Source organism: Notechis scutatus, chromosome 1 (assembly GCF_049901735.1).
Source record: "Notechis scutatus isolate UNSWTSFEM ecotype Mainland chromosome 1, rNotScu1.2, whole genome shotgun sequence".
In the NCBI taxonomy this organism is placed as follows: Eukaryota; Metazoa; Chordata; class Lepidosauria; order Squamata; family Elapidae; genus Notechis; species Notechis scutatus.
Genome location: NC_142009.1, coordinates 118,329,811 through 118,346,465, shown reverse-complemented (window position 1 = coordinate 118,346,465; position 16,655 = coordinate 118,329,811). Strand labels below are relative to the sequence as shown.

General features: G+C 37.3%; 1 protein-coding gene across 1 annotated transcript; it reads left to right on the top strand.

Annotated features, from left to right (window-relative positions):
- The first annotated feature begins 1,826 nt into the window (after positions 1–1,826).
- Positions 1,827–8,153, top strand: IRAK1BP1 (interleukin 1 receptor associated kinase 1 binding protein 1). Its single transcript, XM_026665135.2, has 4 exons — positions 1,827–2,239; positions 4,723–4,788; positions 5,875–6,005; positions 7,372–8,153. The coding sequence occupies exons 1-4, from the start codon at positions 1,964–1,966 to the stop codon at positions 7,649–7,651; spliced, it is 753 nt and encodes a 250-aa protein (XP_026520920.2). The 5' UTR covers positions 1,827–1,963; the 3' UTR covers positions 7,652–8,153.
- The last annotated feature ends 8,502 nt before the right edge of the window (positions 8,154–16,655 follow it).

Below are 16,655 nucleotides of genomic sequence, written 5' to 3'. Positions count from 1 at the left end.
CGATTTAGAAACTGCTAGGGTCATCCCGCCACAAGAGCCAGATTTCCTAGCCGTACCACAGACAACAATAATGATCTAATACATATCGATTTACAGTAGACAACGTTGAAAAAGCACTACGCAACCTAAAACCATCTCTATCTATTGGACCGGATGGAATATGTGCCTACTTCTTAAGAAAACTATCCGCTGCCATAGCCAAACCTCTAAGCATAATCTTTGAAAGATCTTTCAGAACCAGCTCCTTGCCCAACCTATGGTTACAAGCCACAGTCATTCCCATCTTCAAAAAGGGAGACCCAAGCCTAGTTGAAAATTACAGACCAATCTCCTTATGCTGCGTCACCTGTAAAGTCATGGAATCAATTATTAACCAATCCATCATCCTCCATTTAGAGACAAACAACCTACTCTCCAACAAACAATTTGGTTTCAGAAAAAAACTATCCTGTAATCTGCAACTCTTACACTGCAAAAACATATGGACTACTCAACTCGACCAGGGCAAAGCAATAGATGCAATCTACATAGACTTCTGCAAAGCCTTTGATTCAGTGGTACACGACAAACTACTCCTAAAAATAAAATCTTATGGTATCTCTGGACAACTGAATAACTGGATAGAAGCATTCCTGTCAAACAGACAACAAATGGTCAAAATTGGGAACGCCCTATCAAATCCAGTACCAGTCAATAGTGGTGTTCCCCAAGGCAGTGTTCTAGGACCAACTCTCTTCATAATCTACATAAACGACCTTTGTGATCATATCAAGAGCAATTGCGTTCTCTTCGCTGATGATGTAAAGCTGTTCAATACCACAGACAATACTACTACCCTTCAAAAGATCTAGACTATGTATCTGAATGGTCTAACATATGGCAACTCCAAATCTCAACAAATAAATGCTCTGTCTTACATATTGGTAAAAAAATCAGAAAATAAAATACAAGCTGAATATTCAAGATCTTGTTGATGACCCAAGCTCTGTAAAGGACCTGGGAATACTCACCTCTAATGATCTAAGTGCTAGAGCTCACTGCAACTACATAGCCAAAAGGCATTAAGAGTTGTTAACCTAATCCTACGTTGCTTTCTCTGGTAATATCTCACTACTAACCAGAGCATACAAAACATTTGCTAGACCAATACTCGAATACAGTTCATCAGTCTGGAATCCTTATCACGTATGTGATATTAACACAATTGAGAAAGTCCAGAAGTATTTCACAAGAAGAGTTCTCCACTCTTCTACCCGTTATAGAATACCTTACGCCACCAGACTCGAAATTCTAAAACTAGAAAACCTCGAATTACGCCGTCTTCGGGTCCGACTTAAGCATGGTATATAAAATCATACATTACAATGTCCTACCTGTCAATGAATACTTCAGCTTTAACCATAACAACACAAGAGCACACAACAGATACAAACTCAAAGTAAACCACACCAAACTTGATTGCAGGAAATACGACTTCAGCAATAGAGTGGTCAATGTCTGGAATACTCTACCCGACTCTGTAGTCTCTTCCCCAAACCCCAAAAACTTTAACCTTAGACTGTCTACTATTGACCTCACCCCTTTCCTAAGAGGTCTGTAGGGGCGTGCATAAGCGCACCAACGTGCCTACCGTCCCTGTCCTATTGTTTCTCTTATTCTTTTATTTTTCTTACATGTACCCATTTCATATATTCACAACTATGTATACACTTGTACTTATTATCTTGTAAACAATTGACAAATCAAATAAATAAATAAATAAATAAATGGCATCCAACTTAACACTATGCGAATGATAGAAGACGCTGCAGATCCCGCCCCTCTTCAGTTCGGGGCGGCGCTGCGGCCTCCACGCGATTTTCCTCGTCAGAACTACAAGGACCATCACGCCTTGGGCGCGAGGGCTCGCGGCGTCGCCTCCGTTGCTAGGATCTCCTAAGGGCCCCTTTCCTTTCCCAGCCAAATGCCGTTGCCGCCAACGGCGCTCTCTCCGGCGCGGGTGTTCGCTGAGTTGGTGTCCTCGCCCAAAGACGATGAGCCGCCCAGAGCCGCCGAAGGAGGGCCGTTTGGGAGGGAAGTTCACGTGAACGGCAGCGCAGAACTCAGCGCCGGACCAGATCGGGCCAAAGTCACGGTTTATTTGAGAAGCAGGAAAGGAGAAGCCGGCGCAGCGCGCGGCAGCGTCACTCGCAGACTTGATTACGTCACCCAGACGGTTCGGCAGCGCGGCGGCATCTCGGTGGGTGAGAATAAAAAGGGCCCCTCCCCCCCGCGTGCGCGCAGCCGCAGTAGGTCTCCCGCCCTTTGCCAGCGTGCTCAATTCTTTGGGTCTTAAGTCCACAAGTCTTAAAGTTGCGAAGTTTGGGGACCCCTGATTTAATCCCACCGTTCCCAGCAGAGGAGCCGCGTCTTAGCTAGGGAGCCCGGTTAAGTAGCTCTCGGAGAATTTTGGTGCCGCCGTCCACCAAAAACCATCCCCTGTGCTTCATGCCCACCTGGTTTTAGTCTAGCTAGCATGGAAAACCCAGAGGTGTTTTATTTTTTTTCAAGGGGCAACTGGACTTTTCTGGTTTTTCTTTGAAGATGTTTCGCTTCTCATCCAAGAAGAGAGAAGTTTCGCTTCTCATTTGAAGAGCTGAAGAAGCTTCTTGGATGAGAAGCGAAATGTCTTCAAGGAAAAACAAAGTCCAGCTACCTCTTGGGGAAAAAAAAACACTTTGGGGACAAACATCACCTGGATGACTGAGAATCTCCATAGACATCTAGCGTGGGGAAACGCTGAGCCGTTTTGCCTACTGGCTGAATTCGGCTAAAATACGCTTTCTTCTCATGGGTGGCTCAGTGTGCTGTACGCATAGAAATACTTGGATAAAGGGATCATCTGGATCAGGGGTCTCCAACCTTGGCAACTTTAAGACTTGTGGACTTCAAGTCTTAAAGTTGTCAAGGTTGGAGACCTCTGATCTGGATAGTCCCCAATCCATTCCAGAGGTAGGCGGTCGTAAATTGTTTTTATAATGCCGTGTAGCTGCAGCTGCTAGTAGTTGATCTCAACTTATTTTGATTTTAATCTCACTTGTCAGTCAGGAGCCCATGGCAGCTTATGTAGCATACAGTTTTTAACTGCAGCAAGCAAGGCTGTGAAGTAGATTGAGTTTAGGGAGGTTCATTGGCTCAGAATCACCAGGGACTAGAAAGTGAATCTTCTTGCTTGCTAGTCATTTCAATACCAAAGGTGCTTTTTCAAGAGAAAACTGGACTTTTTGGTTTTTCTTTGAAGATGTTTCGCTTCTCATCCAAGAAGCTTCTTCAGCTGTTCTTCAGAGCTGAAGAAGCTTCTTGGATGAGAAGAGAAACATCTTCAAAGAAAAAAACCAGAAAGTCCAATTGACAAAGCACTTTGGGGGGGACAACCATGACTTGGATGACTAAGAATCCCCATAGACATTTAGTCGTCCAGTACCTTTATCATTAGGGTGCTCTTGCTTGAAGGCCATCTATCAGTGGTAATATACCTTCCTTATTTATCCTGCCAGATCAGATACAGAGCTGTGGTTCATGCCTTCCTAACTAAAGACTTTCCACTCCACCATTGTGTCATGCTTTCCCAATCCACCGTCCCAAAGGAGGGGTTATTTCCTATAATCATATATATTACTTAGCCATCATGAAGGAGTGTCATTGGGCAACTAGCAACAGAGTTATATACTGATCTAAAAGTCATAATTTTTCCTGAGTTCATAATGGGTGTAATTCCAACCTGTTTCAGACCTCACTCAGCTATGAAACTTACTGAGTTCCTTTGGATTAGTAATAATTATGATACTTCATCTAACCTAGAAATAAGATATAACACTGTTTATGGAAACAATTTTGAAGGAAAAAGCACACAAGTAAAATAGAAAATATATGTGGCCTTCAAGTAAATCAGAACTCTTGGTCACTTCATCGTCAAATTCATGCAATTTTTAGGCAACATTTTCAGAGGTGCTTTTACATTGCCTTCGTTCTAGGGCTGATAAGGTGATATCCTAAAGTCAGCCAATTGATGCTAGCCAGTATTTTTATTTTAGTTTACATCAATCACAGTTCTTAATATAGTTCAAAAAAAATCTTTGAGAATAATTTTGTTTCTTTTGAATGGTTTGTTATGCTATGAGTAACACTTACTGTCCTATGCATGGCAGGTACCAGGTAATTTATTTATTTATTAAATTTATATTTGCTGCCCATTCGCTCATGGCGACTCAAGCTGGCTTACAGAATTTAGGATATTCTTGATGTTGCAAGTCTTTCAAAGCATAATTTATTAAGTATTTTTGGAAATTGTTCACTCGGTCATGCTTATTAGGATTGTTCAGCCCTTTGAATTTCAAGGCAAAAATATTTTTTACATGATTCCAGGAAGCGGCACAACTGCTTTAAAAAATTGCAAAAAGGTTTACCCTTCTACTTTGAAGCACTTTTTAAACTTTTGATTCAAATAAATGGTTAAATGTTTTCATGGTAAAGTATGGGTTAAAACATTGCTTAAGAAAGGGTGTTAAGTTTGGGTCTGGACTTGATCCTTATTAATATAACTTTGTTAATTTTAGTGAGTCTGCCCAGCTCCAACTCACTTTTACTGTTTTGAAATACATTGCCGTATTCTGTTTTTTAGTGTGCCTAAAAGGACATTGATTTTAAGTAGTGGACTTAAAATTATCATTTTTCTTCCCCAAGGAAAATGATGTGACTGTGACAAAAAACTTCAGTAGAATAGAGAATGCGTATAAGATGGAAGCTGAGGCAAGTATCTTAAATAAAAGCACCATTAGTCTCAAATATGTTTGTTTTGATTTGATAAAACTTTTAAAACTCTCTATTGTTAATATTGTTGAATTGTTAATTTTATTAAATTCACTCATTTGCTTTTTCATTTAGCATTGTATCATGTTAAAGCTAATTTAGAATTTTAATGGGAAACTTAATGGAAATATTCTGAAATATGTCATTAATTGCTGTGGTATCTTAGGACAAATGTCTCTTCTACATATCTAGTATTTTGATATATTAAAAATGGGTAGTTTTTTCAAATAGTAAAATGAAGTGAGTATTGAAGAGATGTGTTGCTAAACTGTAGCATAGATTCATATTTGAAAGTGCATATTTAAATTATGGCTTATCTAATGAAAATCTCTCTCTGTAGATTACTATGGTCCTAATCTAATAGTAGTAAATACTAGCAAATGGTTTAAAATAGGGTATTTTGAAAGTATTTCAACACCTTAAATGATGTTCAGAAAAAAATAATTTTAAAAATAAATCTTATTGAAAAATATTTTTCTCTTCATCACTTAAGTTGTTGAAGTATTTCTCTATTTTTAATATTCACAATTTTCAACCGCTTGCATAGTTCTCACTGACCTGAACTTTTAGTGTTAAAAGTTAGTGTTTGGTCAGGGTCACCCCACAGCACTGTAGTATAAAATCATTTTATAAGTTTATCCATTTTTAGTATTTTGTTTAATATGATTAAAAGAAAAATAAGCTATGTGTTTACTTGACTACACTTAGCAGCCCTATTAATTAAAGCCCAACCTTTAATATTTATATATATAACATTGCTTTCCAATGCTCCAAGATTGGAATACTAACTAGTTGCATCAGTTGTATCTTTTCAGAAAATACCCTAGCCAGTAATTGATTTTTAATTCACTATACTTGGTTTATTTTGCAGATTTTGAGCCAGCTTTATAATAGTAAACAGTGTGAGAAAGTAAATAAAAAAGTGAGAGGCTAGAAAAGATCCATATATCCTGCTATCTTTTGTTTTGGTCATCTTGCAGTTAAACCATTGAAAAAAGGCTTTTATATTTTTATATTCACTTACAGGTCTGCATTATATTTACTGATTTTGGGAAAATGCAAGACACATGTAATCACCTTGTTGAGAAACTAGATAAATCTGTTATCATCAGCTCACCTCACTTTTACCACACGATGGAGGCTATAGATACCCTTCGGTAAGTTTCTCAATACATTTCTCAAAAAGATGTATATTTCTGGCTTGCTTATTTCACTGTGAATGTGTGTTCCAAGCAACACAAGTAAAAATACTATTTTCTTGCTCAACTTGAAGAGAACTGACAGTGCCCATATATAGAGATTGCAGCTTTAATAGCTAGGGCCAGGGTTGTCAGACCTAAAACTGATCATCTGGTTTCTACCAGCATTTCCACATAGCTGCAAGAGGAATGCAATCACTACTATGTTACTAATAAAAAGACTGGAGTTACTATGGGAGGTTACTACTGTAATGTGTATTTCTTTCCTATCAAGTCTTGGAGGCGGGGAGAGGTTGGGAAATACTGCAGAATGTCAGAATGAAATACTGAATTAGATTCAGACAAGTTGGACACATTTTTCATCTCCCCAACCTTCCTCCATAATTTAAGAAAGAGAATAATATTAAAAAAGCAATATTGAAACAAATAAGGTTATTTTTATTACTATTGTCATTCTTTTCATTATAACCCATTTTTATTTTTTGTACTACTGAAGTTGGATAATGTTGTCTCCTATTTTCCCCACAAGAAGAAACCTGTGAAGTGGGTTGGGCTGAAAAAAAGTGAGTGGCCCAAGTCACCAATCTAATCTCTAGAATGCTTTCTAGTATTGTAGCATGTACCTAAATTAGGGAAGCAATCAGAATAAACCAATATTTTTTTTAAAATGGGGTTGTATATATTTGAAGTATTTTTAATTTGCTCTTCATATTTCCAGGATTGTGTGTACAGAACAGTGGTAAAGCAGACTTGCCCTCAACTATACAATTATCACTGAGTCTTGATGGCACATGGTTAGAATGCAGTTACTGCATGCTACTTCTGCTGACTGCCAGCTGACTGCAATTTGGCAGTTCGGATCCCACCAGGCTCAAGGTTGACTCAGCCTTCCATCTTTCTGAGATCGGTAAAAGGAGGACCCAAATTGTTGGAGGCAATAGGCTGACTCTAAACCACTTAGAGAGGGCTGTAGAGCACCGTGAAGCTGTATATAAGACTAATAGCTGAATGCTATCATAGTTTACAAAGAAAAGGGAATAAATAAGAAAAAGGCAAGTTTAGTTCTTAAAAATTACTTCAGCTTTCTTTCAGAAAAGAACAGATCTTTAAACATATACTATTAAGGGAAAACTTGTAATTATGTGGAAGTGTGTGTAATTATGTACCTAGATGTGCAGTTATGTGATACTGAAGTGAGTTATTATGTATCCTGAGGCTTCACTTTACCTAAAAAGAAATGTCATCAAATTCTGAGTTTGACAAGCATAAAACTGCAATTTAAATAAGAACCGATTAACTAAGTCTTGCTGCTCTTTCTTTTCAGGAGGCAGGTATGCGTTTCTGCTGTTAGAAGTGCTCAGCAAAAAGCTCAAGAAGTTTGTCAATTGTTTGGACACTCCGTAGGGAAACCTCTGCTAATCAAGGAAGAGGAGGTAAAGGAGTCAGAAGGTCATCTTGAAGATCATACAGACAATTCTCCAGATTTATTCAGTTTTCAGCAGAAACTCCAAAGTGCCACTATCCACATTTCTTCAAGGGTATTTGCTATTTTTGAAATAAAGGGAGAGAAGAGGAAGAAGGCTGCTCTGATAAAAGGGAACTAATTAACCTCTGAAACCATTAATTAGACTTTGTTTTTCCTTTATGAAGAAGAATGTACTCAGGAAGCTCAACTTGATTTTCCATAGTCTTAAATTTAAAATTATAGTTGAAGTAGAAACTCCTTCTATTGAATGGGATGAAAAATGTGGATCCCTGCCAGTGTTTTTAAAAAGTCATTGCTATTCAGATGTTGTATCTAAAATTAAGGGAAAGTCTATCTTACAATTATTATTAGCAAGTCATACAATGCAGGAAAAAGCTCATTGAGCGTGATTTTGAAGCAATTACTGAATCATTCTGTTGCTCAGGAAGGCAAACAGGTAGGTGTGCCTTGCAGTCCTCCTCCCCTTGTCAGTGGGTTATTACACAAATTGGTTTATCTAAAAAGCATACTCAGAGTTCTACAGCAGCCAGTAGACCTAAAAATTTATTCTGTTATTCATGCAGCAGTACACGTTTGGTTTGGTCCAGAGCAATCTATTGAAACAAAATATTTGTACAACAGCTTCATTGTGGCTTTCTTACTGTTAAGTTGAAAATTGTTTACAATTAGGCTTTTGTTCAAGACAGTATTAAGGAGATTGTTTTTCTCAATGCTTTATAAACAAAACAAATTAGTACAGTACTTTGTACTGGGCCACCAAATTGTGCTTACCACTGAATAGGGAGAAGAAAAAGGAACACACATTAATAAATAATAGACGTTGCAGTTGGTTCACTAAAAAACAACTTATGGATTAATTTGCATATATTATGGTAGTTTCCTTAAGTAACTTTTTACCATAATCCAAAAAATCGGGTTCTATTTGCAAAATTTGAGAGGATTCCCTGGAATATTTTGGCTTTCAGAAATGATTATTTACTGTTAAATATGATAGATGATTTATTCCATATAAAAATATAGGGTCTAAAGCAGATAAAAGAAAATACATATTAAAATATGTATGTGGTAAAGAATCAACATTCAGATAAATACATTGCATTTACAGAATACCCCAATCTGCTCAAAATTAACAGGTTCTTTGCTCATCTTCCTTAACTATAAATTTAGCAATTCTGCTCACAGTTATACATTTGCCCAGAAGGACATAGGACTATGCAATTTAGATCCCAGTGGGCTGTTCTTTCAAGTAGGGATCTAAGCCTAAGAGTGGATATAAGGACTGTATATTGGATGTAAGTCATTTACAGTCATTGACTGCCTGAAGTCTGGAACCCATAGACACGATGATATGCTAAGTCTTCTTTGAGATGCTTTGCCATGCCTTTACTGTAGCTGCCTTCAGCCATTGCTTGTTTGTGGGTCTTTTTGCCTTCAGTCTTGTCTTCAGTAAGTGGATAGCATACTTTATTGGGTTATGATCAGGTCTTGTCCAATGAGGAACGTCTCAATTCTTTGCCTTGAGAAACTCTTGAATTGCTTTTTCTATATGTTTTGGGTTGTTATCTATCCTCGATATGAAGCTACATCCTATCAGTTTTGCAGCATTTGGCTGAAACTGAAACGAGTATAGCCCAGAATTCATCCTGCTACTTTTATCAGCAATCAGGTCATCAATAAACACCATGACCCAGTTCCATTGGCAGCCATCCAGACCTATGTCATAACACTGCCTCCACCATAATTGACTTATGAGTTATGCTTCAGATAATGAGCTGTTCCTTTCCTTCTCCATATTTTTTTCTTTCCATCATTCTGGTACAAGTTAATCTTGCTATGGTGTCATTAGTCCAAAGAATCTTATTCCAGAATTGAGTAGCCTTTTTAAAGATATTTTCTGGCAAAGTCTAATCTGGCCTTTCTGTTCTTGAGCATTATCAGTGGTTTCATTGTGAAGCCTTAGTATTTACATTCATGCAGCTGTCTCTTAACTGTAGACTATGACAATGACACTCCTACCTTCTCAAGAATGTTCTTGATTTGGCTAGCTGTTGTGAAAGGGGTTTTCTTTATCAATGATCTGACCACCAATTATGTGGTTTTAGTTGTTTTCCGTGGTCTACCAGCCTTTGGTGTTGCTGAACCTACCAGTTAATTTCTTCTTTTTAAGAACATTCTAAACTATTGTTTTGGCCATTCCTCCCCCCCCCTTTTTTTTTGCTCTCTCTCTAATGGGATTGTTTTTTCAACCCAATAATGGTTTTTTTCACTTGCATAGATACCTTTTGGATCTTACGTTGAATGTTCCAGTGAATATATCAAATGCAAATGTAATACTCATAACCAACTCCAGTTCTTTATCCGCTTGATTTGTCATGGACTAACAAGAGAACAAGCCACACCTGGCCATGAAACTGCCAGCCATTTGTCCTATCATTTATGAGCTACCAAAATTGGGGGTGGTGTATTCAAATGGCTGTAATTCTTCTTAATGTCACACTTCTGTCAAACCCCTTGAATATTAAAGTTGAAAATCTTCACTTTGTCACATCTTAAGTGTTTCATTTCAAATTCAATGTCGTGATGTACAAAGGCCAAATGCCACAAAACCTATCATTGTCATATTATATACAAACCTGACTGTATACATCCTCTCACGATTATTGCAGGTAGCAGAAGCACCCACATTTGGCCAAGGAATCCAACTACTCAAATCTTGTTCTAGAATAGGCCATTAGATATAAATTTATCTGTAGTTGGGAACAACTAAAGTAGCAAAAATGACAGGGACTTTTTTAGAATAGCCTTAGTCTGAAAAATAATGTTGAGCAAGAGCATTATGTCTGATGTAGCAAACCATGTTTTAAGTATTTTGGCTCAACTTGGATAAACCTATAGTGCCTGATGAAAGAAACATTGCTCCACTACTTCTCCATGTAAGACGTACTGCAGAATATATAATTTGTGGCTCACAGGTGAAGATTCTGCTCAAACTGGGAAATTTTATATTTTCCCATTGATTTCAAGGGGAAGAACTGTCTTGTGGTAGGAGCAAGATAATGCAATCGGTTGGAAACCTTGAATAATCAAATTCTTTCACATCCATTCTCCATTTTGAATTAATGTCCACCAATTTTAATGAAAAAAGGTAATCTTGGGTAGGTTAATTTTGTTCAATTTTGATTCTTCCACTCATAGAAATATTTTCTGTAGGATTTCTAAGATTTTCAGATGAAAGTATTTACGTACCCACATAGGTGTGATATGACTTCCAGTTCTGCTAAAATGGAAAGCAATCTTCATATATACTGAATGTACAGGTGCATATGGAAGATCTTGAACCTCAGGATATATTGCAGGTATGACATGCTCCTTAACATATTTCCAGTGCATCTAGTTCAGAAAAATATCTGAACATGGCTATTTGGAAGCTCAGCCTCTGTGCTTTAGAGAAGTAACCCCTCCCCCGCCCCCCAAAAAAGGCTTCAACATAAAACTCCTGAAACAGCCTAATGAAGAATTTGAATATTTTTAGCAGTTATGCTAATGTGGAGTTTAATAGGAAAATTTTGATCCATATTCCACAGCCAATAATACTTTCATAACTCACCTGGCAGCCAAGTTATAATTTCTTGAAAGTATATTGGTTCTTGGATTATTAACATCAATCTTTATCATCTATCCATTATGCTAGGACGATACTATAAAAGAATATCACACAAAATAAAACTGAAAAAAATCTGAAAACAAAAGTTACACTGAATTGTAATTATGAGAAATCCTGAATCTTTCAAACTAATTACAGGAGAAAATAAATACAAATAGCAGACAACGTACCGTATTTGCCGGCGTATAAGATGACTTTTTTGCCCTAAAAAACATGCCTCCAAGTGGGGGGTCGTCTTATACGCCGGTAAATACATTGTCACTCGGTGCAAGAGCGACGGGGCGGAGCTCCGCAACTTGCGAAGCCCCTTCAAGCCCAGCCGGAGTCTCTCTTCCTCCTCCTCCCACCCACCCACCCACCCTCCGCCCGGCTCGGGCGCTGCGGAGGCCAATCTGGAGGTGGGGTGGGGGTGGAGCGGGAGGGTCTCTGGCGGGGCCGCCGCCCAGCCAGCCCCGAGCCGCGTAATGGCCCAGGGAGTGGGGGGAGAAGGTGGTGGGGGTGGACTGTGGCGCCCCTCCTTCTGGGCAGCGGGGCGGGGGCGGCAATTTGCTCCTCCCGCTTCTCCCTCCCTCTTTGAAAGACCGGGAGGGCTGTGCTTGGGGCGGGGGGGATGTCCTCAGGAAGTTCCTGATGGGACCCCGCTGGGCAGGGCCACCCAGCTCCCGAGCTGCTTTCCAGGGTCCCCTTGGTAAGAAAAGGGTCCGGTGGGCGGTGGAAGAAGCGCGCCCTCCTCCCGCCCCTGTCCCGTCCCGTCCCTCCTCTTGTCCCCTCCTCCCCTCCCGCTTAGAGAGAAAGATCTGCCTCCCCTGCACCGAGCTTCCACCCGGCGCCGCGTCTCCCGGCCAGCGCGCGCTGCGACTTGGGAACCGGCCAAGCGACCTTAAAACCGAGCGGAGGCCAGAGATAGCCGGAATTACCCTCCACACCACACACACACACACACACACACACACACACACAGAGAGAGAGAGAGAGAGAGAGTGAGTGAGTGAGTTGGCAGCTGTCCATCCCCCACCCTTGGAGTCCCGATGGCACGCACGGGGGCTGTCACAAAGAAAGGGAGAGGAATTGAGTGCCAGCCTGAGAAAGGCGAAGCTGCCTCTCTAAAGCATTTTGGTGGCTTTGTAAGTTTGGGGAAAGGGGTTGGGGGTGTCAATCAAGAATTATATCCAGAATACCCCAAGTGTTACAACTTACCGTATTTGCCGGCGTATGAGACGACTTTTTGCCTTGAAAAGCATGCCTCCAAGTGGGGGTCGTCTTATACGGCGCAGTATATAACAAAAACTATATTTTGAGTGGAAATGTTGGGGGCTCGCCTTATACGCCCAGTCGTCTTATACGCCGGCAAATACGGTATATTGTTGCCAAGAAAACAATGTGAGTATGCCACTCTGTAATCATACATTATTTTCTTGGCAATATAATTTTTCCTCCTTTTTTGTTTGGGTGGAATTTCCCATTTGTTTTTTTCCCGTGTTACTAAATCCAGCATAATAAAATTCTGCAAACCTATAGGAACAAATGTATTTGAAGTTTTCTATTTCTAATTTCCTACAGCTGGATTATTTAGTAATGAAATATTGCATTAACATTTCTTTGAAAAGCAATATGTCTACCAATACACAGCCTTTTATATAAAAAAATCAGAAATAACCAAGATTGGATCCACATTTGTCCCTCCAGAGAATGCTCAGCAGAATTGAGATAAAGCAGAGTAATGATAATTCATTTCATTTTTCTATTCAGCCTAATACTCAGCATTTCCACTCACACTGTTTGGTGGGAATCTCCCATTCAAGGGCTCCATGGGGAGCGGGTAAATAAAACCAAGATGGTGACAGTGATCAAATCCCACTTAAAAAGTGTACTTACCCACATGACAGATATTGAAAAGTAGTTGACTATCAGTGTTACCATCTTTATTGTTTTATATCCTCTGGATGTTGCTCCATTCCATTAAAGTAGATGAGATCTGCAGCATCAATGGATATTTTTTTTTAAAAAAATTGATTCTTCCATTATCTGTGCAATTGTTTTTGCAAAATCTTCATTATATTCCTCCTGCAAGAACTTCATTAATGATAGAAATCAACACAACTTAGAAAAACGAGTTTTCTATTTATTTAAAAATAGGTTTGTTACTACATTGCAGTGACAGTAATTCTTACACTTACATTCTAGTTTGTATAAAAGGATTCCAAGTATTATTCATCAAAACCAACATAAGTGTTTCACATAACAATAAAAGTTTCAATCAATATATACAAAAAGAAAGGGCACTGTTCATCCAGGTGAGAGACTGCACTTTATAGTATAATTAAGATTTCTAGGGAAATTAATCTTGAAAAAACCTAAAGGTATTATAAAACATATTTGGGATTTACATATTGTACAAAACAAGTATAGCTTTAAATGTGTCAATTTTAAAACTAAATGTTCCAAGACAATTTCCTTATATTGTTCTATTTTATATATTTCACATTTTAAGTGACAAATGTTTTACTTAAAAATAAAGTCATGTGAACCGATTATTCAGATTTAACGAATTTTTCAGATTTTTTGCAGTGATGGTCCAAAAATGTAACAAATAATGTGTGACAACATTTCTTTAGGTGTATGTCTGATACATATGTTAAATGCCATCTGTGCAAGTGTACAAATTCTGTGCAAATATTTCATAAGTAATTTCTACAGCAAGCATTTTGTCAACAATTTATTTTCTATCACAGCACAGTTTCTTGATGTGTTTAATTGTATTTTAAAAAATTGCATTTTCTAAAAACTCAGTATTTCATATCTATGCAAAATAAGTCATTGCTTAATTTCTTTTTAACAGAAATATTTCCTAAAATTATACATTTTAGAACAGACTTGAGGCTTGGTTCTGGTAATTCCACAAATAATGCCATTAGTGCCTTCATTCCACCCTATTCCTTTTAGATTTTTAAAAATCTATAGAGTTGAATCCCATTATATCCCTCCAGAAATTAGACTTTTCTTCTAGTGGGAACTGTTCTGAAACATACATAACAGGCAAATTCAATAACTTAGTTGCCCTTGCACAACAAAAACCACTAATAAACCAACATCAGCACTTTCAAAAGTTTACAATAACGTTAGATTTTATCTTTCATCTTTCTGAAATTAAAGTGTTCTCTTCAAAGAGCTCTGAGCTGAAAACAAAAACAAAAATGTTTTTCTATAGCCAATTGTAACTTAAATACAAATTGTGTACAGATAACACCTTAAAAATGCAATACCAGTGATTTATATTAGAAATGATATTCAGACTTGGCCATCATATATGAAATGTACATCTTTTTAAAAATATAAACATATGTACATTATTTACAATAGAAACTGAGCAGCCCTTTTATCAGATGACTCCTTAGATCCAATTATATGAAGTGCAAGATTAACAGATACATGAAAATGTAGAATAAAATCCCGATCCAGTCGGTTCCTTACATTTATGAAGGATTCCCACAACTGAACTGTTCACCTGAGGGGGTTTTGCAGATTGCGGGGAGGGGTCAAAGCATAACTTCTCTGTGTGCCTCTTGACACAAAGTGGAAATGCAAAGTGGATTCAATTGTGCCCTAAAACTTCATTAGATGTAATACATCAATGGGAAGAGTTTATGTCAGCAGAGGTGACAATCTTTAGCTCGCTGGGCCAATTCTCTTTACAGAAAGCAAAACTCAAGACCCTTGATAAGGGGACTTTGATGGTTCCTTTGTAAAGTTATTTAAGACTATTAAAGCTTGTGAAACTGAAATCCTAAATTGGTACTTCAAGAACATTTGTATTATAGCATGTGAGATCTTTGTGTGTACAAATATACATGCCCATTTAAAAGCTGGTATGTAATACTCTTGCATGACTCTTATAGAATGTTTAACAAAGTTATTTTAAAATAATATTCACTGATAAAATTGACAATATGGTACAAATCATACTATTAATTGCTCTTAGGGGCAAATGTACCTTAGAGCAGTCAATTCAATATAGGAAGACAATTCTTTCCACACTTCATTACTTCTCACTAACAAAAATGATCATTGTTTGATATCCACTATTAGGCTGGTGATTATTATAACTGCTAGGAAACAAAACTCAAGCCTGCTAGTTTTATTATTAAATTTGGAATTTTTCAATTTTTAAAGTGAAAAACTGTTGTTTTGAAATGAATGTGGAATGCTTTTCTATCAGACCACAGCATATTAACCATAGTTAACAATGAAATAATGGAGTAGCTAGCATTTTGAAACTAATAGTCCATGCTGTATCAGAATTCTTTTTAGGTTATATTAAATTTGCTTTTATGACTCAAGTTTGTAAGATAACAACTTGAATGAATATCAGTAAGTACCAAGAGATGATATGTACATAAATCTTTATGCAAATGTGCAAAGAAATGTATTTTTCTAAAGATAGTATAATATAATCCATAATATATTTTATTATAGATCATCACAAATTACCGAACCATGAATTATTGCTTATCTAGGTTCTAAATGAAAATTGTTTTTGTTGGTACAGCAAGAATCTTGTAAATCTTGTTAAACCAAATCAATTAAAGAAATTTAAATCAAGTCAAGCTTAATCTTATTTAAGGAAAGTAGCATAGCTACAGTGTTATACTGTATTTTTTGAAGAAAATTGCCAAATAATATTAGGAAAAAGATAGTCAGTAGGGCCTCTTAGTACTACAATAAATTCTTCAGGAAAAGGAAAGTGTTACAAAGACTTTAAATTTTTGTCATTTTTTCAGGTCCTATAATGGTCATGTATATTATTCTTTGTCCCAAAATTATACCAATATAAGCATGCCAAGTGGGACATGATAAATGCAGTAGGACTACAACAATAATTTCCTATTTGGTTTGAACTTTCTATTATACGCCAGTATAGATAATATGAGGAAATCAGGTAATTTAAACTTCCTACCTTCTGCAACAAAATCTTAAAATATATAATTTAATGTTTTTCACTGTAAGTTGTAAAACAAGTTTTCTTTGTACACAACTTGTCATCTTTTCATGGCAATGCCTCCAATGTTACCAAGAATATACATTAAAAAAAACATGTAGAAAAGTCCATTCTCCTTAAGAATCAGTATTAAAATATGCATGTGCAATTCTTTAAAATATTAAAGAAAATAAACATATTTTCATAAACATACTGTGCCAGTATAATATGAAGATTGCCCAAACATCACAATGTGGAAATATGAAGTGCTATGGAACTTTATAAAAATGCCATATGATGATGACATTACTTTTTAAGTTCGGGAAACAAGTTCTTACATGATGCACATTTTCTTATAAAGGTGGTTAGCTTAAAAAAATGTGAAAAAACTACACTTTTAAGTTCTATGGTTAAACCACAAATATACTTTAAAGTTGGGTTGCCACATAATTGGCTGGAGTTCAAAATGAATATTAAATATAT

Bases quoted from the DNA above. Each gene is read 5' to 3' on its own strand.
- IRAK1BP1 (XM_026665135.2), top strand. From the start codon at position 1,964: ATGCCGTTGCCGCCAACGGCGCTCTCTCCGGCGCGGGTGTTCGCTGAG. The intron at 4,789-5,874 runs GCAAGTATCTTA...ATTCACTTACAG, and splicing joins CGTATAAGATGGAAGCTGAG to GTCTGCATTATATTTACTGA. The intron at 6,006-7,371 runs GTAAGTTTCTCA...CTTTCTTTTCAG, and splicing joins GAGGCTATAGATACCCTTCG to GAGGCAGGTATGCGTTTCTG.